This window comes from Dipodomys spectabilis, unplaced genomic scaffold (assembly GCF_019054845.1).
Source record: "Dipodomys spectabilis isolate Male_0828 unplaced genomic scaffold, ASM1905484v1 ptg000624l, whole genome shotgun sequence".
Classification (NCBI taxonomy): domain Eukaryota; kingdom Metazoa; phylum Chordata; class Mammalia; order Rodentia; family Heteromyidae; genus Dipodomys; species Dipodomys spectabilis.
In genome coordinates, this window is record NW_024871301.1 from 107,501 (window position 1) to 133,917 (window position 26,417).

A 26,417-nucleotide genomic window follows, 5' to 3' on the forward strand; every position below is an offset into this window, starting at 1 on the left:
CACTATGTGCAGACAGACAGACGGGAGCAGGGTGTGTGTGGACAGACCTCACTGCTGAGGTCGGGGGGGGAACGGGAGCTGGCGGAGCGCATGTCTCTCTGGACCACAGCCGGCAGGAAGAGTTCATCATGGGCGCCGCCTCCCGAGGGCTCTCGCAGGCCGATCCTCTGCCAGGTGAGGCGTCGGAGGCTCCGGAGGCTCCGGACCCGCTCAAGGTCACAGCCGGCTGTCGGCGGAGACGCGGCCGGGGCTGCGCGCGCGTCCAATCCCACGTGGAGCCCGGCTGGGGCAGCGCCCTGTCTGTCCTGCTCGCTGCTGGACCCCGCGCAGGGCCCGGCCCTGGGCCGTGGCCACCAGAGACGGGAGGTCACGTCAGCAGCTGCCCCCAAGATGGCTCCACGATGCTCCCCTGGGTCTTTCCCACCTCCGTCCCGGCCCAGCCCCAGATGTCGCTCACTTCATCCAGAATAAACCCCAACCCGTCCCCCCCCCCATCACCGCCCGGCAGACACAGGGGGGAGGGTAAAGCTACCCTGAGGGGCACCGGCCCCTCCCGAGTCTCCGCAGGACAGACAGACCGTAGGAAGACGCTCATCTCTCCACCAGCCTCCTCGGCCTGCAAACTTTCTCCTCTCCCGGGCGCTCTCTATATTCCATTTTATTTTGGTCGCGCATGTTATTTGAAGTTACTATAGCAACGTGCCACCAGCTGGTACCGCATAGTAATGCTGGTATTTAGGTAGCGAGCTGGCAAAGTTAGCGTTCTCGCTCTCTCTCTCTCTCTCTCTCTCTCCTCCTCCTCCTCCTCCCTCCTTCCCTCCCTCCTTCCCTCCCTCCTAACCCTCATCTCCCTCACCCATAGGTGAGTGGGGGTGTCGGCTGCCACCAGACTCTTCTCCCCGATTTTGTTGGTAGAGGAAGAAGAGAGCGTCTGCCTTGGGTCTCTCAGCTCTGCGGGAGGGGTGTGTGTGCGCGTGTGCGCGTGTGTGAGCGTGTACCCGAGGCTGTTAAGTAGATAGGTTTACTACTACAATGATGCTGCTATTTCTAATGCATGGGTGGAGCCAGTGACTCGGGGTGCCATTGGGAAGACTGCCCAGTCGCTCTCAACACGGGGTCCTCACTTGGTCCAGACGCTGGGGCGTGCCCAGACCTGGGTGGAGGGACGGCCCTCCCGGGAGAGCCCCCCGTGGCCCCGCGGCCGGGACGCGCCACCCCGCACCACGCAGCCCCGCGCCTGCCTTGTGCTTATTTTTACACGTTTGACCTAGTTTCGAACCGTGTCTCTTCGCGCTGTGACTCATTAGCCATATTTGAAGCCAGCCGGCGGGCGCGAGGTGAGCCTCGCCCGGTTTCGGATTCAATTTCTCCCTGGAACTTAATCTACAGAGTCCCACAGGCATTCTGTGTTGAGAAGCAATTTCCTATCCGCGGGCACGGGCACGCTGCTCAGGCACGGGTGAGTGGCTGCCTCATGCCTGCTAGTAAATATGCCTGGCGGAATCTCTGCCCTGGATAAGAACGGGGGAGGGGGGATCCCCACCCCAGTGTCTGCTGCAGGGTCTGGGCTCTTCTGGGTTGCTGGGGGTAGAGGGGTTCCCGGGAGTCTGGGGTCCTCCGGCGTAAAGTTTGAGCAACGGCGGTGAGCCGACATGGGCTGACCGCCACCCCTGCCCCCCCTTCCCGCCCCCCACGGAAGACACAGTGGACGTGGCAGCATGGAGAGGGGCAGGGGGCGCTCGCCACCCAGGAGACGCCAAGGGGGGATCCACGCCTGGAGGCTCAGCCGTCGCCCGCCACGGCACCACAGAGTGTGGGCTACGGCTTTAAAAAACGCTATTTCAGGAGCCTCCCGGCCGCGGCTCCGTGATGCTCGGTGACCTGACTGCAAGGTGGGCTAGCCACCAGGGCGGGGAAGCAGGGTGGGAAGTGGAAAACAGCAGCAGAGCTGCTCCCCCACAGCCAAACGTAGGTGAGGTGTGCAGGCGCCGGGCGCCCCCAAACCCTGCCCAGAGGCCGGGGGTCGAGGGGGTCCTCGGAACAAAGAGATCTCACACACAGCTGACAAAAGTGATCGCCACCGAGCCCAGAACTCCACACGCCGACGCGCCCACTCGCGACCCAGCAGCAGCGCTTCCCCGAGGAGCCCCTCACCTCCCTGGTGGGGACCACCGTCTCCCTCCTATTACAAATTTTTTTTCCTTTGTAAATGAAGCCTAGAAGTTTCCCCCAAACAAAGCTCCAGAAAAATACCACCTTTCCAAGGTAGCGCTGTGCAACTTGAGCTCCCCGGGGTGGTTCTGTGCATCTTCTCCCTCACATTCAAATCAAGCCATTGGAAATAAAAAGCCTCCGAGCACCATGCATTTAGGGTTGCCTGCAGCCCCAGATCTGCCGGACCAGAGACCACACAGCACACACGCACGCACACACACACACACACATGCACACGCGCACACACATCCAAGCCAAGCTTTCAAAGTAAACTATTACCCAAGAGATGACTGCGTTTCCCCCTCCAATCACATCGACCGCAAAAAAATGAAAAATAAAAATCAAAGCTCCTGGCGTCTCTTACCTCGAAGCAGGAGACTGCCCGAAGAGGAAGCTCCTCTCTTCCCGACGCGAACCAGCCTCTCCCCGGCGGCAGAATAACTCCAGCAGGAAGGGAGAGGAAGCCCTTTAGATGGTCATCTTCCCCGTGCAGACGCAAGAAGTGCGGAGGGTCTGCTCACGTAGGAATAATAAGAGCAGAGCAAACTACACAGCGGCTGCCGTACGAGGAGGAGAGATGGAAGACCTCTAGTGGCCGCAGGATGAATTCTTGAAGGGAGGGAGAGAGAGAATGGGAGAGGGGGAGGGCAAGGGACGGACGGAGGGGGGGGCATTCACCTCCCACCCCTCCGACTCCAGGGTCTGTCCCCTCCCCCCTCCCCGCCCTGTGTTCAGCCTGGTACAAATCAGGCTCACTTGGTGGACTGGGTGGGAGCCGGGGAGGGAGTGGCCAGGGCAAACTCAACAGCACCCACTGGAGGCCCCAGCAGGGCAGGTTTCGGGGTGGGGCAGGTGGATGTGAGGCCCGTGGACCCCCCCCCCCCCCGTGCCCTACACAGGGAGCGCAGAGGCCCTGCCCGGTACGCGTGAGGACGCAGCATGGGCGGTACGCGGGCACGGGGTCACTGGCAGCCGGTCAGTGGCGTGGCTGACCCCTGACCCTGCGGGGTCGACGCTTCCAAGGCCCTTCTGAGGTCCTCGGCCATTTTAAACCACAGCTTGTCATCAGACTGGGTGCATGCCGCCCCCAGCTCCCCAGCAGGAGGTGAGCGGGGTGCACAGGAGAAGTTATCAGGAGTTTGAGGAGGGTTTGGACACCCCAGGGAACACTCAGGGGACAGAAATGCACCCCTGTGATCTCGCAGACCTAAGTGGTTATGAAAATTTATTATTGTCTTTTTTTGTCGGTCGTGGGTCTTGAACTCTGGGCCTGGGCGCTGTCCCTCAGCTCAAGGCGAGCACTCTACCACTTGAGCCACAGCGTCACTTCTGGTTTTCTAGTGGTTTATTGGAGAGAAGAGTCTCAGGTACTTTCCTGCCCGGGCTGGCTTTGAACCTCAGTCCTCAGATCTCAGCCTCCTGAGTAGCTGGGATGACAGGCGTGAGCCGCCTGCTCCGGCTTGTTATTGTCTTTTTGACAAATGGAGAAGTTCTTAACAAGCAAAGGCAGCAGTTTCTGATACCAGTATCTCGATTACTCTTTGTTGTTGTTGTTGTTCAACTATGAAAAACGTTCATGGGCAGGTTCTCTGCAGGCTGTGGCAGGGCGGTGGGTTGTGTCTGCGGGTCTGCCCTGGTCTGGGCCTCACAGGCCTCTCCGTGGTCCAAGCTGCAGCCACACGGGGGCCGTGATGGTCACGCTGGCTGTCTATCCTCGCTCCTCCAATCCTAGGAATCTTCCAGACCCTCCCCTTGGGTCTCCACCTTGATCTGCCTCTTGCTCACCAGATGCAGGTGCTGGGATGTTAGTGCTGCGTTCCAAGCCCAGTCCTGAACTCTGGACGGCTCTGCTTCTCCTCCCAGGGCCTTTAGCAAGTGCCGTCACTGTCCACACAACTTCTCTGGGCCTCCCGCCGGCCCGCTGACCCTCCCCGAACCCCTCCCCGTGTGTCCAGGCCTTGCAGGAGCCGTCTGACCCTTCCAGTGACTCTGGGGTGGGGGTGGATGGTGGGTTGGTGTGAGAGATGTGGAATTACAGGTGTGAATGCTCGAAATGGGACCTCCCAGCGTTGCTCTGCAGGCGGGGGCAGGAAGGGTCGGTGCGTCTCCCCACCCCGGGATCGTTTGCTGTGCGGTTGGCGTGTCTGTCTGGGCTGGCGTACCCGCTCTTCCACGTCTTGTCTCGTGGATGGTGATTTAGACACCCACTGGGCCAAGCTTAGCTCAAGGCCAAGGTCATCATCCCTCACAGAACGCTTCTCCAGGGCCCGAGCAGAGGGGCTGCGGTGGGCCAGTCTCTCCTCCCTGTCCCAGGCACATGGTGGGTGCCGGGGCATGCGCGCACCGAGTGTCAGCAGGCATCCTTGGTGGGAGCGCTCACACTGCTCTGGTCAGCAGAGACCTCCTCCTCCGGCCTCCGCTCTCGTTCGTGCGGCGTGTTTCTAGCTGGAGGGGAGGGGGAGGGGGACGGTGAATCCCCAGGCCCCGTTCCTCCCGTCAGGGTTTGCTCTTTGTTTCTCGCAGAGTCATTTCGTGGCCTGCATGACCGCCATCTTGGACCAGATGGGGGACCAGCACTACTCCTTCTACATCGAGACCTTCCAGACCAGCACCGACCTCGTGGTGAGTGCGGCTGGCCGGTGGGCAGGGACTGGGAGGTCTCCCCGGGGGCCGGCACAGTCATGAACACTCGCTCCGTCCCCTTCCGCTCCTTGTCTGTCTCACCTACCACACCTGCCGCCCCCGTCAGTCCCCGGGGCCCCCCTCGCCCAGGAGCCCCTCTCCACCCCCCCCCCCCACATAGGGAGCAGGCCCACGGGGAAAGACACATCCCCCCCCCTCATAGATAATAAGAGTAATCAGCACCAGCGCCGGCGCTGACCAGCCTTGGCAGGCTTCAGGACCCATGCTAAGCACCTAGCAGGCAGCACTGGCTGGGTCCCCATGGTGGCCTGTGAGGTAGACTTAGCACCTAGCAGACAGCACTGGCTCTGTTCTTGTGAGTCAGAGCCCTGCCTGGAACCGAGCGTGGCCCCCCGAGAAGCAAAGGTACTGGAAAGGAACCCGCACCATCCCCAGAATTTTGCAATGTAGCTTAACACAGTGACTTTCAAGTTAAGTCCCCCTAGCTTTCCTGTCCTCTACCATAAACACACAGCACACACCTGTAACATGACATGCATGTGCACGCCTGCACACACTGGCATTGTGAACTGCTGTGTGAAAACCTCGGCCTTGTTCCTCTCTATCCCTCTAAAAGAGGGGGGGATCCAGAGCCACCAAGATGTGGGGCCCCAGGGCCGGCTGACACGCGTGTGCCCTGTGAGCCCCCATGGGGCCGGCTGACACGCGTGTGCCCTGTGAGCCCCCGTGGGGCCGGCTGACACGCGTGTGCCCTGTGAGCCCCCGCGGGGCCGGCTGACACGCGTGTGCCCTGTGAGCCCCCGCGGGGCCGGCTGACACGCGTGTGCCCTGTGAGCCCCCGCGGGGCTGGCTGACACGCGTGTGCCCTGTGAGCCCCCGCGGGGCCGGCTGACACGCGTGTGCCCTGTGAGCTCCTGTGGGGCCGGCTGACACACGTGTGCCCTGTGAGCTCCTATGGGGCCGGCTGACACGTATGTGCTCTGCGCACCTGTGTGTTGTGTGAGCTCCCACGGGGCAGGCTGACACACGTGTGCCCTGTGAGCTCCTGCGGGGCTGGGTGACACACGTGTGCCCTGTGAGCCCCCGTGGGGCCGGCTGACACACATGTGCCCTGTGAGCCCCCGCGGGGCCGGCTGACACGCGTGTGCCCTGTGAGCCCCCGCGGGGCCGGCTGACACGCGTGTGCCCTGTGAGCTCCTGTGGGGCTGGGTGACACAAATGTGCTCTGTGCACATGTGTGTTGTGTGAGCTCCTGCGGGGCTGGGTGACACGCATGTGCTCTGTGCGGTTTCAGGACTTCCTGATGGAGACCTTCATCATGTTCAAGGACCTGATTGGGAAGAACGTGTACCCCGGGGACTGGATGGCCATGGGCATGGTGCAGAACAGGTGGGCCAACACAGCGCACAGCCACGCCGGAGGGCTGAGGGGGCTCGGGTCCCGGTGAGGAGCGTGCGCATGTGCACGTGTGCACGTGTGTGCATGCGTGTGTGCGCACACATGCGCGTGCGTGTGTGTGCGTGTGTGTGCGTGTGCACTGTGTGCGTGCGTGTGTGCTTGTGTGTATGTGTACACATGCATGTGTGTGCACGTGTGTGTGCGTGTGTGTGCGTGTGCATGTGTGTGCGCGCGCGTGTGTGTAGCACAGGTGTCTGTGGTTCGGAGCCGTGCATTGTTCGGGCATGTAGACGGGGCGGCTGTCTGCTGGGAGACATCCTTCCAGTCGCCAGCTTTTCCTCCTGGTGAGACGCAGCCCCCAGTGCGAGCTGATTTACGCGACGCGGTTAATTTCACAATGATGAAGTTCTCTACAATGTTGTAAATTAACAGAGTTTTGCCCGGCAGCCTTGTCCCCCCCCCCCCGCCCCCTTCCACCTGCACCTCAGTCCGGGATTCCCACACCCGCCACTAAAATGAAGTCAACTGGCAAGTCTTTGCAGAAGCCCGAGGCTCAGGGAGCGGGCCCTGGGGCGTGCGGGCGGGGGCTTTGTCTCCTGGGGAGACCAGATGGAAATGCGGTCAGCATCCTGAGCTCAGGGCCAGAGGTGGCCGGGCAGTTCATGCTGGGGAGGCCTGGGGCTGAGCCCTGGACAAGCGGCTCTGCTGGACTCCGTCTTCCTCACTGTGAGATGGGCGGATGGAATCCCAACTTTGCCGAGGAGTTCAAGGTCACCGCTCGGAAGGGCAGGGGTTGCCGCAGCCCCCTCCAGCTCCCAAGGGGTCTGTGTGTGTGGCGGTCACAGTTCACCTGGGCCAGGGTCAGGTGGCTGACCCAGGGAGCTACGGGACGGGCGTGGGAGGGAGGGGCCGCCTTCCCATCAGAGGCCTTCCCTGCAGAGTAGCTCCGCTCAGGACCCGCTCCACATGCTCCCCGGGCTGCCAGGGGGTTAACCACCCCTGCCGCTTGGTGTCGGCTTGCCAGCCCGCTGCCTGCTGGCCGGCCCACAACACACCGTGCGGCATCCGGGGCTGGGCCCGGGCCCCGCCGGCCAAAGGCAGGAGCCATGCAAGCACGTGTGAGCTGGACACGGGAAGACACGCCCCGGGGCAGAGGTCGCGGGAAGACACACGCCGGGGCAGAGGTCGCGGGAAGACAGGTCCCGGCGAAGGTCCATGCAGGCTCAACGTCAAAGCAGCCAGCAGACGCCCAGGAAGCCAAGAAGCCTTGGAGAAAGGCGGGGGAGGCAGCCTGGCCCCGGGGCTGGGCTGCGCTCGGCTTCCCGGAGGTCAGAACGGATGGGGAGGTGGAGGCGCCCACGCTCTACCGGCTGGGCCTTCGCTGAGATCCTGATGCTCTAGTACTTCGGTCAGGAACTTCGTTCTAACAGCTCACTACGTCCTCAGCCTACTTCACCACATCCATGCTTAGGTTTGAGGGCAACTGTCTTCAAAAGAGGAAGGGAGAAGGTAAGAAGGCGTCACCCACGGTTCAGCCACGTTCCCACTCGACCAGGTGGCTCTGGAAGAATCTGGAAAGAGGAAAGAATTCACTGCCTCCTCCTCCCCCACCCCACATGTCCATCATCCCTCGGGGCCAACTGCTGGCCACTGGCCCTGCCCCAGGAGCCGGCCAGACCCAGGCTGAGGCTGGGACAGTGACCCTGGCTGGACCCCAGGGGGCGCTCTTGCTGTCGGGGCGCACAAAGCCCTCGCTCTGGTGTCACATGTCAGACCCCGAGATGCTTCCACACACGCTGCCAGCCACGCGGAGCCTTTCTGTCCACAGAGTCCCATGACCAGTCTTCATGGAGGAAAGAGACATCCTTTCAAAGGCTGTTCGTGAACGGTGGGCCCGTCCCCCACCGCACAGGCCTCCAGGGGAGGGAGCTGAGCATTCAGAGGTGACGGCCACCTGCCCCAAGTCCTCAGAGCTAGAGGACGGCAAGACCAGAGGTGACCTCTGCTCCGTGCGCGCATGCGTGCGTGCATGTGGGCGTGCGTGCCAAATCCTGTGCCTCTCCCAACGGCAGCGAGGAGAGGCAAACCTGGGGGCGTTGGACCAAAAGCACAGCCCCAAGGCCAAGTTCTCAGGATGTGCCGGGAAGCACGGGGCGGTCATGAGACACAAACCCGGGAAGGAAGGCCAGAGCCCCAGCAATGAGAGAGACCTGGCGTGGACAGCAGGTTGTCCCGAGAGTCGGCAACAGCCATTCATGGGGCTGTGGGGGTGGGGGGAACCACGGGGCGCTGCCGTGACTGAACAGGGGTCGGGGCCTGGCAAGGAGCAGCAAGGGACACACTGAAGGACAACTTGCCTTGGACAGCAGCTGTCCAGATGTGCAGGGAGGGCTGCACTGATCTGGACAGGCCGGGGGCAGGGGTGATTACAGGAAGTACAAGGCATATGCGGAGCACGAGGTGTGCGTGGCCAAGGACCCACCAGAACGCCGTTCAGAACAGAGCGAGCCGAGACGCCGCAAGAAGGCCCATCAATAAGAAAGCGATTAAATAAATGGCGAAGCAGCCTCACGGCCGTGATCCTCAGCGATCGAGAGGGATGATGTATGTCCGCGCTCACTGGCCAGCACGGGCAGGGCACACGATTTATCCCCGCGGGTTGTGAGGTGGCGTTCAGCCCCCGCCGCCATCGAAACATCGCCTCCGTGTGCACGTCTGGGGCCTTGGCTGTGGGGGCTTCCTCTGGACGGGCCGACTCGGTGCCAGGCTGGGTGGCTGGCTGGGAAGGGGCGACTTCTCTCCGCGTCGGTGTTTCGGAAGGTTGATACGGATTTTCTGCCACAAGCGTCTCCTGCCTTTAACCCAGGACGTTGCGGATGTCAGAAGGAGGTTAAGCAGCCAGCTCCGGGGTTGTTAGGGGGCAGGCACGGAGGGGTTTTCAGTGTGGTCGGATGTCAGCTAGGGTGGGGGCCGTGGTGGGCAAATCAGCCCTGCAGGAGGACGAGGGGACTCTGCTGTAGCACACGGGGCAGGGCCAGGGGCCGGGAGGTGGGTAGGGTGACCAGGGGCCCCCGGGATGCGTGCTCCGGTGACCCGGCAACCTCCTCCCCTCCCCCAGGGTCTTCCTGAGAGCCATCAACAAGTTTGCCGAGATCATGAACCAGAAGTTCCTGGAGCACACGCACTTCGAGTTCCAGGTGAGCACTGGGAGCTCACACGGGGTCGAGGGAGGTTCTGTGTCTAGTCAAGGCTCCTGGGTGCTTAGTGAAAAGCAGTCTAAGAACAGGGTCATTTTTCAGCCTTCTCGGCGTTGGCTTGCTCTTCCTCCCTGGGTGAGGATGGATTGTTCTCTGTCTGCCGCCTGGAACACGTCTTGTCTCCTCCTTACGGTTTCATTAATTATGCATTTAATATCAGCAGGGCTGGTACCCATCACTGAGCTCGGCTGGCCAGCCGCCGTTGTCCAGGGGAGGTGGGGGCCGAGGGATTAGCCCTCATTTCTCCAGAGCTGTGATTTTGTCATTCAAAGGGCAGAAAGCATTGCTCTGTGGGTGCCACAGTGTGGGAATGTGGGTGCCGGGCGCTGGGAAGGGAAGGAACGGGGTTTGTGCTTGGAGCGAGAGCTAATGGACAGGCAGGCCCGTGTGTTTGATCAGGGAAGACGGGAAGAGGATTGACAGTTCACGCTGCCAGGGCCCAGGCTACCCATCACTGTTGGAGGGGTTCAAGGGCAGAGCAACCTCCACTGTGCCCCAGGGTCATGGGCCTGGACCTCGGTCCCCGCGCCCACGTGGAGAGGCGGGTTATTTAAGAGGCAGGCCGTTAGATCAGGAGGGCTCTGCGGGCGGCAGGCCCTCCCGGATGCAGCCTCTAGGCCTTCGACTTCCCACCTTCCCAACGGCAAGGAATAACTGTCTGTTCTGTGCGTGTTCTCAAGTCTCGGGCATTCTGTGATGGCCGCAGAATAGGGAACAAGATGCCGCCTGGCACTTGAATAGTCTCCTCTGCTTTTCTGAGCTTCAGAAAAGTAGCTGACTTCTCAGTTAAGATTCATTGAACTGCTGAGCAGGGCAGCAGGCGCAGAGCCGGGCCTGTCTGGAAAGCCCCCCACCCCCACTCGCTCTGCAGGGAGAGGATTGCAGTCTGCCGTCACACAGAGCAGGGTGCTGTGGGTTCCACCGGGCTGCTCTGGTCAGCTCCGGGAAGCAGCAGGGCCCTGTGGCCACCAGCATGGGAAAGGGGCTGTAGGGCAGGGCCAGTGGTGGGGGCTGGTTGGCTGGGAAAAATCTGCTTCTGTGCCAGGCAGCTCTCTGATTGGTGCACAGCCCCAGGCAGCTCCCTGATTGGTGCAGCTCTCTGATGGATGCAAAGCCCCAGAAGGCTCCCTGATTGGTGCAGAACCTCAGGTGGCTCCCTGATTGGTACAGAGCCCCAGGTAACTCCCTGATTGGTGCAGACCCCCAGGCAGCTCCCTGATTGGTGCAGAACCTGAGGCAGCTCCCTGATTGGTGCAGACCCCCAGGCAGCTCCCTGATTGGTGCAGAACCTCAGGTGGCTCTCTGATTGATGCAGAACCTCAGGTGGCTCTCTGATTGGTGCAGAGCTCCAGGCAGATCCCTGATTGGTGCAGAGCCCCAAGCAGATCCCTGATTAGTGCAGAACCTCAGGTGGCTCCTTGATCGGTACAGAACCTCAGTCAGCTCCTTGATTGGTGCAGAACCTCAGGCAGCTCTGTGATTGGTGCAGAGCCCCAGGCAGCTTCCTGGTTGGTACAGAACCTTAGGCAGCTTCTTGATTGGTGCAGAACCTCAGGCAGCTCTCTGATTGGTGCAGAGCCCCAGGCAGCTTCCTGGTTGGTACAGAACCTCAGGCAGCTCCCTGATTGGTGCAGAACCTCAGGCAGCTCTGTGATTGGTGCAGAGCCCCAGGCAGCTCCCTGGTTGGTCATCTGTTGAATGCTGGAGGCCTTTTAGGAAAAGCTCTGGAGAGCAGCTCAACTTGCAGCCCTTTGTGAGCCCATACTGGAGACCCTGGGAAACGAAAATCTTCCAGACTGTTTCCCGTTTAGTCTTTGTAATGGAAATGTGACCAGTGATGGATGGATATACGTGTGTGTGTGTGTGTGTGTGTGTGTGTGTGTGTGTGTGTGTGTGGAGGGGGAAGAAGGAGGGGTGGAGAGAAGGAGGGAAAGAGGGAGGGAGGAATGGGGAGATGCCGCAGGTACCGGCCAGCATGGACTGGAGAGACCTGGCAGAGATTATGCAAGGTGAAATAAGCCAGGCCAGAAAAGACAATTGCTGTGTGAATTCATTTACCTGTGGAGCTGAAGGGTTAAGCTCAAGACAGTGAGATGGAAGAACAGAAGTTACCAGCTTGGGGGCTGGGAAGGTGGCTCAGTGGTAGAGCGCTTGCCTTACATGCCTGAGGCCCTGGGTTCGATTCCTTAGCACCACATAAGCAAAAAGAAAAAAGCTGGAAGTGGTGCTGTGGCTCAAGTGGTAGAGCGCTAGCCTTGAGCTGAAGAGTTGAGGGACAGCGCCCAGGCCCAGAGTTCAGGCCCCACGACCGGGCCCCCCTCCCCCAAAAATAAAAAAGAAGTTACCAGGCTGGGGAGGGGGAGAGGGGCAGTGTGGCGAGGCAGTCGGCCGCGTGGTTACAGTACAGGAGAACCCAGTCAATAACAATACTTAAGGTAGAGTAGCCAAGAGAGAGGGTTGCGAATGTTTCACCACAAAGGAATGATATATGTAGAAGCCCCGGTTTGATCCTCATGCAGAGTATACATGGATTGAACCTGCCCATTGGAACTCATAAATCTGTACAGTGATTATATGTTAATTAAATTGAAAATAGTTCTTGTTTTTTTTTTTTTTTTTTTTTTTTTTGGGTCCGGTCGTGGGGCCTGAACTCTGGGCCTGGGCACTGTCCCTCAGCTCTTCAGCTCAAGGCTAGCGCTCTACCACTTGAGCCACAACGCCACTTCCGGCTTTTTTCTTTTTGCTTATGTGGTGCTGAGGAATCGAACCCAGGGCCTCAGGCATGCAAGGCAAGCGCTCCACCACTGAGCCATCTTCCCAGCCCCTAGTTCTTGTTTTTTAGAAGAAGCCAAGTCCTAGGGTAATATCCACTTAAAATTCAAATGCCCCTTTGACCATTTGGGACAATTTATTTTGCCTTTCTGAGACTCAATTTTCTGATGCCTAAAATGAGGATAAAACAATACAAATGACATCGTTTCTTCAGAGGTGCATGTGAAGTGTACGGCTCATTAACAAACTCCTTCTGCAAATAGCCCCGGGACACATGGTAGGTCAGACCAAATGCCAGGTGTGGGAGACATAATAGCGCGCTGTATCTATATCTAGCAGATGACATAGAAAACAACTGTGCTTTAAGATGTCATTAATTAACTAATTAATTCTGGGAGAAGATAGGGAGATCACTGTTCAAGACCAGCCTAGGCAGAAGTTAGTAAAACGCTCTCTCAAAATTAAGCTGGCAGTGGCTCTCCATGGCAATCCCAGCTATGCAGAAGGAATGGGTGTGGCTTCCAAGCGAAGTAGATAAAATGAGTCTCAGTGCTGCAAACTGGTTGTGGCCCAGTGGAGCGCGTGAGGGAAGGTTTTCCCAGGGAATGGATCTCACGAGACGGAGTGGGAGTGTACCAGGCAGGATTCCCCCATTGAGTCCTGCCAGCCGCACCCTCTGGATTGCATTATCCTCATTTTCCAGATGAGGAAACACACTCAGAGAGACGGGTAGCGTGTGGCAATGGAGCTGGCCATTGGATTGGAAACTGGGACACCAGCACACCACAAAGGCCACAGAAAACAACAGAGCCTGTTTGGACCCTGGACTTCCAGACCCCAATGAGGAGTACGGGCTACAAGCCCCGTTTCTCATCCATAAAAGTGTTCGGACACGAACGCTGATGACAGCGATGTTTCTGGAGAAGGATGTTGAAGGAAGCTAAATGTCTGTAATCAGGGAGCTGGTTAAAATTAAAGCAGAACAGAGTGTGGTAGTGAAAGAAGGGAGGGATCCGGTCTGCTCACAGGGACACCTTCCCCAGACCGTGGGTGAGAGGCAGGCGGTGGACATGATGTCCACGGGCATGCAGCGTATGCCTACACGGGTTTTGAAAGCGTGCAGATAAGAAATCCTTTACATTTTCTTCTGGGGAAATTGACTAGGTTTCGAGCAGGATGAGAAATACCTTATTTGATCTTTTTTTTTTTTTTTAATCATCCAGTTTTGAGAACCACAAGTGTCTTACTTTCTCGCTTCTTTGAGTTAACTAACCGTCACCACCGGCTGTTGGACCTTGGACGGCCACTGGAGCTCTCTGGGGCTTCCTATCTGCTGTCTAGAACGGGTCTCCCCTTCAAGGCCGTGCTCCGGGTAGAGTGAGGACCCCTGGGGCGGCTTTGTTGGATTAACCAGGGAAGCCTCCCGGGCGGGGTGGTCACTTGCACGGTGGTGAAGGACCAGACAAGGGTCCTCTCTGCTCAGCAAAGCCACCCCAGCAGCTCTCCACAGGGCCTCGGCCTTGTGCGATGCCCGTCCAGACCCCTGGCTGGTTCTGGGCTGACTCTGGTACCAAAGGAGCCACACAGAAATCGAAAGGGCAGCAGCCGGCCCTCTGCGCTCTCACCACGACCGGCCCTCTGCACGCAGCCATGTGCGGGACGGAGCCCGGGGTCTCCTGGCCTTGTGTGTGGGACGGAGACCCAGGGTCTTCCCACCTAGCTGGCAGGCGCTCCGAGGCCTGATGACTTCTCGATGTGGATCGGTGTCGCTCGAGTCTTGGTCAGCATGGCCAGTCAGATGGAGGCCAGTGGCTGTGGTCCCGGGAGCTGGGCCTGAGGGACTTCTGGCCAGCAGGAGAGCCAGAGCCACAGGACAGCTTCCTGTTAGCACAGAGTCCTGGCCCCAGCCATGGGGGCGGTTCCCAGGTCTGGGCTGGGCCCAGGTGGCATGGCTGTGGGTGGTGGGAAGGAGGAGGGGCAGGGTGCTGGGGCACGATGGGCTCCCGCGGCCGCTCTGCTGTCAGGAGGACGGGGAGCCCTCTGGAGAGGCTGCCAGTCCCCAGATCCTCACCCCCGTCCACCACCCTTGGGGCCCGGTCCAGACTCCCCGGGTGAGGCCGCGGGGACGTGGACAGCGCGTAGAGATCCACCCATCGTCCCACCGTGGGCCAGCCTGCCCAGAGCCAGTGCCCATTAGGAAATCGCAGAGACACAGTCGGGCTGGTTCCACCCATCTCCTGCCACACTTGTTGATTATTCACACCAACCAGTGTCTCCGGGGCTCCCAACCCTGGCCTCCCACGGCTGTGCCCTGACGGTCCCTCCCCTCTCCTTCCAGCTGTGGAACAATTATTTTCATCTGGCAGTGGCTTTTATCACGCAGGATTCTCTGCAGCTGGAGCAGTTCTCCCACGCCAAGTACAACAAAATCCTGAGCAAGTAGGTTGGGCTCCGGGGGAGGGAGGGTCTCAGATGCTCGGGGATGAGGCCCACACCAGCGCTTTTCCTCTTCGCAGGTACGGCGACATGAGGCGGTTAATTGGCTTCTCCATCCGTGACATGTGGTACAAGCTGGGTGAGTAGCTACCGAGTGCAGAAGGACACAGCCACACACACACACGTGCACAACCACACTCACGCACAACCACACGCACACCCACGCGCACACACACCCACCCACACGCACACACACAGCCACACACACACGCACGTGCACAATCTTACACTCACACACAACCACAGGCACACCCACTCGCACACAATCACACACCCACGCACAATCACACACCCACGCACCCATGCACAATTACACACCCACGCACAATCACACCCATGCACAAACATGCACAATCACACACCCACACACAATCACACCCATGCACAAACACACGCACACACACGCACAATCACACACACGCACAACCACACACACAATCACACACACGCACAACCACACGCACACACGCACAACCACACACACACAATCACACACCCATGCACAAACAATCACACCCACACACAATCACACACCCACACACAATCACACACCCATGCACAAACACACGCACAATCACACACACAAGCACACACCCACACACAATCACACACACACATGCACAATCACACACATGCACAATCACACCCACCCACCCACACAATCACACCCACACACGCACAATCACACACATGTACAACCACACACATGCATAATCACACACATGCACAATCATACACATACACAATCACACACATGCACAATCACACCCACACACATACACAATCACACACACACACACACACATGCTTCCCAAAGACCTCCGTCAGAGGGTGCTAGGGTGGGATCTGGGAATTTCAGGGTATTGGAGGCAGCCAGCCCTTAATAATGCCAGACAGTAGTCTGAAGGAGAGGGTCCACCCTTCCCACTGCCCAAGCAGAGGGGAGCCTGCTTCTCAGGGGTCGAGATGTCAAAGGAACTGTAAGAGAGAGGAAGGGACAGCACCGGGGGAAACTCATGTCCTGGGCATCACAGGATGCTCGTGGGCAGGGGAAACTTCCCCCTCCTTGCACTGGGGAAGACCTTGAAGCAGGGCATGGTATTCCCTCCACAAAGACAGGAGCCACCAACCGCATCCACAACCCAAATCCTGCTCCGTAAACATGTGCTGGATGGACAGGTGAATGGATAGATAAATGTGTGGGTGGTGGACCGTGGATGGATGGATGGATGGATAGGTGGGTGAATAAATGGATGGATGGATGGGTGGATGGATAGATGATGGGTGGATGGGTGGGTGGGTGGATGGATAGATGCGTGGATAAATGGATGGACAGGTGGATGGATAGGTGCTGGATGAATGAATGGATGGATAGATGGATGGATGTTGAATGAATGTATGGATGATGGAGGAATGGGTGGGTGGATAAATGGATAAATGGGTGGATGGATGGATAGATGGATGGGTGGATATTGAATGGATGGGTGATGGAGGAGTGGTAGGTGATGGATGGATGGATGGATGGATGGATGGATGGATGGATGGATGGATGGATAAATGGATGGACAGGTGGATAGATAGGTGCTGGATGAATGAACGGATGGATAAATGGATGGATGGATGTTGAATGAATGGATGGATAGATGGGTGGGTGGATAAATGGATTGGGGGAAGCAGTGAAGAATGAAGTTCTAACTCTGGCTTTTGGTCCCTTTGGTGTGCGGGCCTCTGTTCTGGCATGGCTGTTGGCCTCTTCCGTAGACATCTGCAGGCTCTGTGCCTGTCTCTCTCCATTACCAGTCCCGGGCTTCGCTTCCTCTGACCTCTTGGTGTCTGCCAGTCCCCCGTGGGTTTTCTGGGCAGTGCTTGTGCGTCCTTGTCAGCAAGGCCTGGCCACTCTGTGGGAAGCAGCACAGGGCGGATTCTGCGTCTGGGTTCTGTGTCGCTGGCATGTGTCGGCTCAGCATGTGTGCTGATCGGCAGGAGGGTTGTGGGTTGGCTCACAAAGTCCAAAGCGGAGCCTGAGGACCCAGGTGCAGGACAGACAGCCACATCTCAGCCACGGGCCACACCGTCTTGTAAGAGCTGTGAGGCCACCAGCCAGGAGATCTGGCATCTCTGGGCCCAAACGCACCTTCTGAAGAGGAGCTGGTGAGGTCAGAGGTCAAGACCCCGGCGCACGGGAGCCATGGGGGCTGCCACACCCCCGGCCCCATAAGCTGCCGCTCTGGCTCTCTCCTCATCAAAGCTGCGTGCAGCCTGCATCCCCGAGACCGCAGGAAGCCCAGGCAGGCATGGGATGCGTGGGGCAGGTTGTCCACCCCTGGGGTAGGGTAATCGGCGGATCGTTTGTGGCTGTGGCGCTGAGCTGGCCCCGGCCTCTAAGATGGCCCTCTGAGTGTGACAATCGGGATTCTCCTGACACCGATGAATGTCCCCAGGGAGGGAGACCAGAAAAGCATTTGTGTCTGTCCTCTGTGTCCTTCCGTAAGAAGTAACGTATGCATCACTTACCATTGCGTAGCAATTGGGAGGAAGAGCCTGAGCACGGAGACATGGACACGTTCCTGCCGTGGCCGCCGTGGCCACTGTCTGTGGCGGCCCCGTCCCATTGGACTGCCAGCCTGCTCCTCCTCACATCTTCCGGTTTTTCAAAAGAAGCCGGGAAACTGGTCTTGAGCACGTCTTTTGCATTTGTGAATAGGGATGTGAACTACTTGAAGGCGTTCAGTGGAAAGGAGAGGTTCAGATGCAGTTCACTTTCTAGCATGTGTGCTCCACTCGGCACCAGGAGGGGCCCACCAGCTGCAGTGGCCTGCATGGTCTGTGGCTCTTCATGGGCTGCGTGGTCTTGTGGTCATTGGTGGTCAGCATGGTCTTTGGTGGTCTGCGTGGTCTTTGGTGGTCAGCGTGGTCTTTGGTGGTCTGCGTGGTCGTTGGTGGTCAGCGTGGTCGTTGGTGGTCTGCATGGTCTTTGGTGGTCTGAGTGGTCTTTGGTGACCTGCGTGGTCTTTGGTGGTCTGCGTGGTCTTTGGTGGTCTGCGTGGTCTTTGGTGGTCTGCGTGGTCTTTGGTGGTCTGCGTGGTCATTGGTGACCTGCGTGGTCATTGGTGGCCTGCGTGGTCTTTGGTGGCCTGCGTGGTCTTTGGTGGCCTGCGTGGTCTTTGGTGGCCTGCGTGGTCTTTGGTGGTCTGCGTGGTCTTTGGTGGCCTGCGTGGTCTCTGGTGATCTGCGTGGTCTTTGTGGTCTGCGTGGTCTTTGTGGCCTGCGTGGTCTTTGGTAGTCTGTGGTGGTCTGCGTGGTCTTTGGTGGCCTGCGTGGTCTTTGGTGGCCTGCGTGGTCTTTGGTGGTCTGCGTGGTCTTTGGTGGTCTGCGTGGTCTTTGGTGGCCTGCGTGGTCTTTGGTGATCTGCGTGGTCTTTGTGGTCTGCGTGGTCTTTGTGGCCTGCGTGGTCTTTGGTGGTCTGTGGTGGCCTGCGTGGGCATTGGTGGTCTGCGTGGTCTTTGGTGGTCTGCGTGGTCTTTGGTGGTCTGCGTGGTCTTTGGTGGCCTGCGTGGTCTTTGGTGATCTGCGTGGTCTTTGTGGTCTGCGTGGTCTTTGTGGCCTGCGTGGTCTTTGGTGGTCTGTGGTGGTCTGCGTGGGCTTTGGTGGTCTGCATGGTCTTTGGTGGTCTGCGTGGTCTTTGGTGGTCTGCGTGGTCTTTGGTGGTCTGCGTGGTCCTTGGTGGTCTGTGTGGCCTGTGGATCCCTGAGCTGCTCTCCTCGCCCTGCCCCCTCTCCCAGCAGGGCACTCTGTGACTGGGAGCTGGGCCTCCTCTGTCTCCCGTGGTTCCCCGTAGCTTGCTCTTCTCTACGTTTTATCGTGCAGCCTTGCACACACACGGTTTTGCTCAGGTATAGGTTAGTGTTGGCAGGCCTTCCTGCGCTCCAGTTATGCGGATGAATGGGAGGCTGTTACTGAACACCCACCTGCGCAGACTCCGGCACAGCCAAGCAGGAAGCGCCCTTTGCATATCACATTGCCTGGCATTTTCCAAACATTTATTTTCAGCTGTGGGCCAATAAAAAAATTCACGCATGATAAGTAAATTGGCTGAAACTGGACCTAGTCTCCTCAAAGTCAGCGGGAGCCAGAGCCTATTACAACGGCTTTTCTGCCCTCCTACCTAGGCCTGGTGGTTTGCTGGGGACAGTCCTAGGGCATTGCAGCAGACCATGCCTGAGAGAGGACCCCGGCTAGAGGCTGGCCTAGGCAAAGCAGGAGACCTATCTGGAAATGAGCTAACGAGTACGTGGGCTGTGGGTGTTGCTCAAGTGGTAGAGCCTAACAAATGTGAGACCCTGAGTTCAACCAGTGCTGCCAAAACAGAGACAGACAGAACACAGACACAGAGAGACACAGACAAGGCAGAGAGGATGGGCCCAGCGAGGGGCCTTGCACATCGTCCTTCCCCTCTTCCTTTCTGGGAAAACAGCGAGATAGCTGGGCAGGCAGCAGCCACCTTGACGCCACCGGGACAGGGGCATGCGTTTGCGCCGCCGGCCTCCTTCCAACTTCCTAAGGGAGAAAATTAAAGCTTTGGGCTAACCATGACAGCAGAGTTCTGCTACACCCCTAACTTAGAAGCAGTCTCACGCAGTGTGGAGCTGGCATGGCAGAGTGAGCCTGGAGAGGCGCAGGGATGCACTCGAGGTTGACAGCCGACCACTGCCTGAGCGGAGGCCAGGGGGGACCTTTGTCGGTCCCCCCTCCCCGCCCCCAGCATCCTCATGAACAGAGAGGCCAGGGGGGCCTGCGTCGGTCCCCCCCCGCCCCCAGCATCCTCATGAACAGAGAGGCCAGGGGGGCCTGTGTCGGTCCCCCCCTCCGCCCCCCCCAGCGTCCTCATGAGCAGAGAGGCCAGGGGGGCCTGTGTCGGTCCCCCCCTCCGCCCCCGCCCAGCGTCCTCATGAGCAGTGCTTCCCCGAAGGGGTTCGTTGTGGATTATTTTTAAAGGGCCGACTGTGTACCCCGGCTTCCCATAATGAGTAAATCATGAAGCAGGTTCGTTCTTGAGGCTCTGCTTTAATTCCACGCGCAATCAGGCTGCCGTGGTGAGGATGATCAACCAGCATCATCATCTTTTCAGGGAAGACTTGAGCAGCCTGTGATTAGAAAGAAGCTAATTGCCAGACTGTGCTCGCAGGCCAGGAGATGACTTAACAGTCTTCTGGGGAGTGTCTGGGCATGTCTAGACGTGCGTGTCTGTGTGTCTGTGTGTCTGTGTGCATGTTGTGTGTCTGTACATATGTGGGTGTGTCTGTGTGTGTCTGTGTCAGTGTGCATGTGACACGTATCTGTGGGTGTGTATACATCTCTGATTGTGTCCGTGTGTGTCTGTGTGCACATGTCTGTACGTGCGTGTGTACGTACCCTCACCCCAGCCAGAGCTGGGCGCAGGGCATGGCAGGTGCGCATCGGTGTTGGGCTGGTTTGTGACGGTGCTTGGCACACTAGCGGCAGCCGATGTTCGCAGAGTGGACCACGTGGTGACCACGTGACCCCCTGGCTCCGCTCTGCCCCTCTCCCCTGCCCCGGCCACAGAAGAGCCGCACCCCTGCAGCCTTGCGAGCGAGTCCCCTCCCCCCCAGGCCAGAACAAGATCTGCTTCATCCCTGGCATGGTGGGGCCCATCCTGGAGATGACGCTCATCCCCGAGGCCGAGCTCCGGAAAGCCACCGTCCCCATCTTCTTTGACATGATGCTGTGCGAGTTCCAGAGGAGCGGCGACTTCAAAAAGGTACAGGAGGAGGCCGCGCGAGCCCCGCTGCCCCATGGGGACGCCTCCAGCCTTCTGCCTGAACTTCCCCCAGAAGGCAGGGCCGGAGCTGGGGAGCGCGGGCCAGGGAGTGGTGCACCCCCCCCCACGGTCACGGCCAGTCCCCAGCCCAGCCCAGCACAGCCCCCACAGACACGGCCAGTCCCCAGAGCCCAGCCCAGCACAGCCCCCCCCACGGCCACAGCCAGTCCCCAGCCCAGCCCCCCCCCCCCACGGTCATGGCCAGTCCCCAGAGCCCAGCCCAGCACAGCCCCCCCCCCACGGTCACGGCCAGTCCCCAGAGTCCAGCCCAGCACAGCCCCCCCCCACGGTCATGGCCAGTCCCCAGCCCAGCCCAGCACAGCCCCCACAGACACGACCAGTTCCCAGCACAGCCACCCCCATGGTCACGGCAAGTCCCCAGCCCAGCCCAGCACCCCACAGACACGGCCAGTCCTCAGAGCCCAGCCCCACCACGGTCACGGCCAGTCCCCAGCCCAGCCCCACCACGGTCACGGCCAGTCCCCAGAGCCCAGCCCCCCCCCACCATGGTCATGGCCAGTCCCCAGCCCAGCCCAGCACAGCCCCCACAGTCACGGCCAGTCCCCAGCACAGGCCCCCCCACGGTCACGGCCAGTCCCCAGCCCAGCCCCCCACCATGGTCACGGCCAGTCCCCAGCACAGCCCCCCCCATGGTCACGGCCAGTCCCCAGCCCCCAGCCCCCAGCCCCCAGCCCCTTTGGGCCGCGCTCAGCAGAGATGCTGGCTCTCCTCCTGAGCCTGGCTTGGCCTCGGCTCTGGTCTTCCATGGCACCCTGCAATTTCCCTCCCAGCTGCTTTGTGACCCCAGACAAGCACTCACTTCCCACCCCTCTACCCCTAGAGACACGCCGGCTCCCATCCTGTGCCAGCCCCTCCCAGGGAGCCACCCCCCCCCCAAGCTCAGCTCCCCTCCCCTGAGCAGCCTTCCAGAAGGTTCTGTGGGCCCACTCACACTCTATGCTTCCTGGGGAGCCCTGCCCCTTGTAACAACTCGCTGTGGGTGCTGAACCCCTCCACACGCACACGTACACAGGCACACGCACATACACGCACACAGACACACGCACGTGTGCCCGCCACCGCCCAGGGGCCAGAGCCGCCCCCCCCCCCGCAGCGGGGTTCTGTGACAGACCCTCCCACCACAGTCCATGATAGGGAGGTGACGTCGTGGCTGGATGGGCCAGGGCGAGGAGGGACGGGCAGGCAGGCCGCCCGGCCCCAGCGCTTGCACGGCACCCAGACCCGAGGTCTGGGAGGTGGGGGAGGGGTGCCACACGCGGAGCCTCCCACGTATCCTCGGCCCGCGTGACCCCATGGATGGAGGATGAGGGTCGGCGTGGCCTCCAGGGGATGGAGAGAGGCACGCTGGCTCTTCATGATATCAGGCCCTTGCCTGAAGATGCCCCCCTGCCACCCGCCCCGGGGCCTTTGCATGTCATTAGAATTCCCTTCCGTTTCCTACTTCTCCCCAGCCGTAGAAAGCAAGCCCAAGGGGCTCTCGGTCTCTGTCTCTCCCTCCCTCCCCTCTCCTCTCCCTTCTCTCTCTCCTCTGGGCCCTCTGGGACTCCTGAGAGGCCTGCACTACACACGTTGGCTGGCCTTGTAACGCTCCTGTCCACCCATCTCCCTCCGCAGTTCGAAAACGAGATCATCCTGAAGCTGGACCACGAGGTGGAGGGCGGCCGGGGCGATGAGCAGTACATGCGGTTGCTGGAGTCCATGTGAGTGCAGGCTGGGAGGTGGACAGCCCTGAGAGCCGCCCAGGGCTGGAGGCCCTGGAGACCTGCCAGAGGCCCCGCTTCCAGAAGGAAGCGCCCATGCTCCCTGGCCCAGTCCTTCAGCTTTTTGCACTGACACTCTACTACATGGGCCACACCACTTCCTGCTTTTATGATGGTTAACTGGAGATAAGGGTCTCCATGACTTTAGGCTTTCCTGCCTGGGCTGGCTGGGAGCTGTGATCCTCAGAGCTCCGCTTCCTGAGTAGCTAGGATCACAGGCATGAGCCCGGCTGAGATCTCTCTTCTTGGAGGCTGGCATTTGCACTTCCACTCCGGCGTCTTTCCTGGGCTTGCACATCTCTGAGGGCAGGCGCTGCTGGTGGACACCACTACCCCACACTCCACGCCACCCTCTGGGCCATCCCCACCACCTCCCCTGCCTCGGTATCCCTTTCTTCAAAAGTGAGGATAATGAACTCCTGGGGTTGTTTTGGAGCAGAGTGATCAGGAAGCAGCTGGCTCACAGCAGGTGCGCCTTTCACAGTGCACGTCCGCCCCCCAGGCCTGGCTCCCAGTGTCTGTCCTTGGCAGCCTGGCTTCACCCTCCCTGCCCTCCCCGAGAGGCTTGGGAATAAGGCAGAGATAACTGCGCCTTCCCTGATCCTTCCTGAATGCTGAAGAGCAAAAGCAAGCTAAAGGCCTGGCCGCTCTGTAGTAACCTGTAGTAACCTCTGCCCAGCACAGGGCCTCCGTGGACCCTCCCCTCCCCTCCCTGACCTGCTGGTTCCAGGTTCTGGTCAGGGTCCTGCGTCCAGGTGCAGAAGGCTTTGGCCTAAGCAGGAGTTTATCTTACAGTCCTAAAAATGGAAACCTGAATATTGATAGATGAATGAATGGGTAAGGGGTAGAAGGATGAATGGATGCAGGGATGGATGAGTAGGTGGGTTGGTAGGATGAATGGGTGGATGGATGGATGGATGGATGGATGGATGGATGGATGGATGAGTAGGTGGGTTGGTAGGATGAATGAATGGATGGATGGATGAATAGGTGCATAGTGGATGGATGGGTGGATGGATAGATGGGTATGGATGGATGGATAGGTAGATGGATGTGTAGACAGATCAGAAGGTGGGTAATGGATGGGTGGGTGGATGGATGGGTGGACAGATGAGTAGGTGGGTAATGGATGGGTGGGTGGATGGATGGGTGGACAGATGAGTAGGTGGGTAATGGGTGGGTAGGTGGATGGATGGATGGGTGGATGGTTGGATTGGTGGATGGCTGGTGGACAGATGAGTAGGTTGGTAATGAATAGGTGGATGGCTGGTGGACAGATGAGTAGTTAGTGGATGGGTGTGTGGATGGATGGATGGATGGATGGATGGATGGATAGGTGGATGTCTGGGTAGACAGATAAGTTAGTAGATGTCTATCCATCCATCCACCTATTCATTACCAACCTACTCATCTGTCCACCTAGCCAGATGGATAGGAAGATGGATGGATAGACAGATGAGTAGGTGGGTAATGGATGGGTAGGTGGGTGGATGGATGTATGGATGGATGGATGGGTGGACAGATGAATTGGTGGGAAGTGAATGGGTGAGTAGGTGGATAGATGGATAGGTGGATGGATAGATGGGTGGACAGATGAGTAGGTGGGTAATGGATGGGTGGGTGGGTGGGTAGATGGATGGATGGATGAATGAATAGGTGGATGGATGGGTAGACAGATGAGTTGGTGGGTAATGGAATGGGTGGGTGGGTGGATAGATGGATAGGTGGATGGATGGATGGATGGATGGATGGATGGATGGATGGATGGATGGATGGATGGATGGATGGATAGATAGGTGGATGGGTGGATGGATGGATGGATGGATGGATGGATGGATGGATAGGTGGATGGGTGGACAGATGAGTAGGTGGGTAATGGATAGGTGGATAGGTGGATGGATGGATGGATGGATGGGAGATGAGTAGATGGGTAATGGATGGGTAGGTGGGTGGATGGATGAATGGATGGATGGATGAATAGGTGGATGGATGGGTAGACAGATGAGTTGGTGGGTAATGAATGGGTGGATGGGTGGATAGATGGATGGGTGGATGAATGGGTAGATGGATGGATGGATAGGTAGATGGATGATGGATGGATGGCTAGGTGGATGGGTGGACAGATGCATAGGTGGGCAGTGACTGGACTGATGGACGGATGATTTGTCACCATCTCACTCCTACTAGTCTATATGTACGACCTCCTTGCCATGCCTAGAGAATAGAGAAATGAGGATGGTGAAGACTTTCTCTTCTAAAGTGCATCCCCCAAAGTGTGTCCAGCAGACCGAAGCTCCGTCAGGGTGGAGCTGATCATCCAGGCGGAGTCTCAACCCAGCCCATGCTCAGGCAGGCCCACACCCACACTTTCCAACCCAAACCCTAATCTCTGGAGAACCTAAAAACCAAAGCAGCGAGGCCCGGGTGCACCAAAGGTGAGACCAGCCTGTGGCGGGCATCAGGCTTGGTGAAATTACCCGAGATGCTAACAGGCCTAGTCAGGCCCTGTATCCCAGGCCCTGTGCTGTCAGGAGGACAGGGGCAGGGCTGGACGTGGCTGTTCCAGGAGGAGCAGCACAGCGGCGGCTCAGCCAGACAGGTGTAAATCACGGCACCATCTGCCTGGGCGTGGATGCCGGGAGCAGGTGCTCATCCCGGAGCTGAGATGGATGTGTCTGGGCCCCGCTATCTTCGAGACGCGCCTCCCTGCAGCCTGCCCTGGCTTCTGGCAAGCAGTGACCCTGATAAGCCCTTGCCTCTCCCCCTCGCCCTCCTGAGAGCGAGCTGCTTCCTATCCCTACTTGGATAGGAAGATGAAGGCTTCCCTCCCCTGCCTCCAGCCTGGACCCCTAGCCAGCATGGCCCGGAGGGTTTGCCGTTCAGCTTCCTGGCCTTGTGCACCTGCATGCAGAGAAGCTGGAGTTAGACATTGACACTGGAGGCAGCCCACGGATACTGACAACTTCACTGACCTCTAAAAGACTTAGATTCCCCATCTAGAGGAGTCCTCTGTCTCGGGCTGGGCACAGTAGCTCACATCTATCATCCCAGGTACTGGGAAGGTAGAGATCTGGAGCGTTACCCTTGGAGGCCAGCCCAGGCAAATAGTGAGACCCTATCTCAAAGAACAGGGTGGGTGTGGTGGTTCCAACATGAAATCCCTACTGCCCCAATGCACTAGGTATTCATCCCTGGCCACTGGGATGGAGGCCCACAGCACCGCATCGCTCTCCCTCTGTGGAGACAGCCCTGCAGAACGCTCTGCCCACCCTGGCATTGCCATCTCCCATTCTGGGCCCCCGGGAGCCAGGATGATGGGTGTGAGGTGCTGCACCTGCACCCACACTGGAAAATTTAAATTTTTATTCTTTTTTCCCATCTTGACGATAGAAAGATCCAAGCTTGCAAAGCTGTATGGATGAATGCATGTATGGGCGAATGCATGTACAGATGAATGCATGTACAGGTGAATCCATATATGGGTGAATGCATGTACAGGTGAATGCATGTATGGGTGAATGCATGTACAGGTAATGCATGTACAGGTGAATGCATGTACGGATAAATGTGTATATGGATGAATGCATGTACTGGTGAATGCATGTACAGATGAATGCATGTACAGATGAATGCGTGTACGGATGAATGCAGGTATGGATGAATGCATGTACGGATGAATGCAGGTATGGATGAACGCATGTATGGATGAATGCATGTACGGGTGAATGCATGTACGGGTGAATGCATGTACGGATGAATGCATGTACGGGTGAATGCATGTACGGGTGAATGCATGTACGGATGAGTGCATGTACGGATGAGTGCATGTGTGGATGAATGTGTGTACGGATGAGTGTGTACTGGTGAATGTGTGTACAGGTGAACACATGTGTGGATATACAGGGGTGAGTGGTGTGAAAATCGAAGGGAGGACCTGGCTTCTGCTTCCTCCTCTGCCCTGACTGCTCTGCACCCCGCTCCCCAACTCTGAGCTCCCCCCGTGCCCCACCTCCAGCT

General features: G+C 58.7%; 1 protein-coding gene across 1 annotated transcript in view; it reads left to right on the forward strand.

The window, feature by feature from the left end:
* Nucleotides 1-26,417, forward strand: part of LOC122101084 (dedicator of cytokinesis protein 2-like) — a 153,919-nt gene that overhangs the window by 101,651 nt on the left and 25,851 nt on the right. Inside the window, 7 exon segments of the mRNA XM_042671427.1 lie at nt 4,738-4,836; nt 6,152-6,246; nt 9,374-9,452; nt 14,623-14,723; nt 14,801-14,859; nt 20,411-20,559; nt 22,255-22,340. Coding sequence (XP_042527361.1) covers nt 4,738-4,836; nt 6,152-6,246; nt 9,374-9,452; nt 14,623-14,723; nt 14,801-14,859; nt 20,411-20,559; nt 22,255-22,340 — 668 coding nt within the window.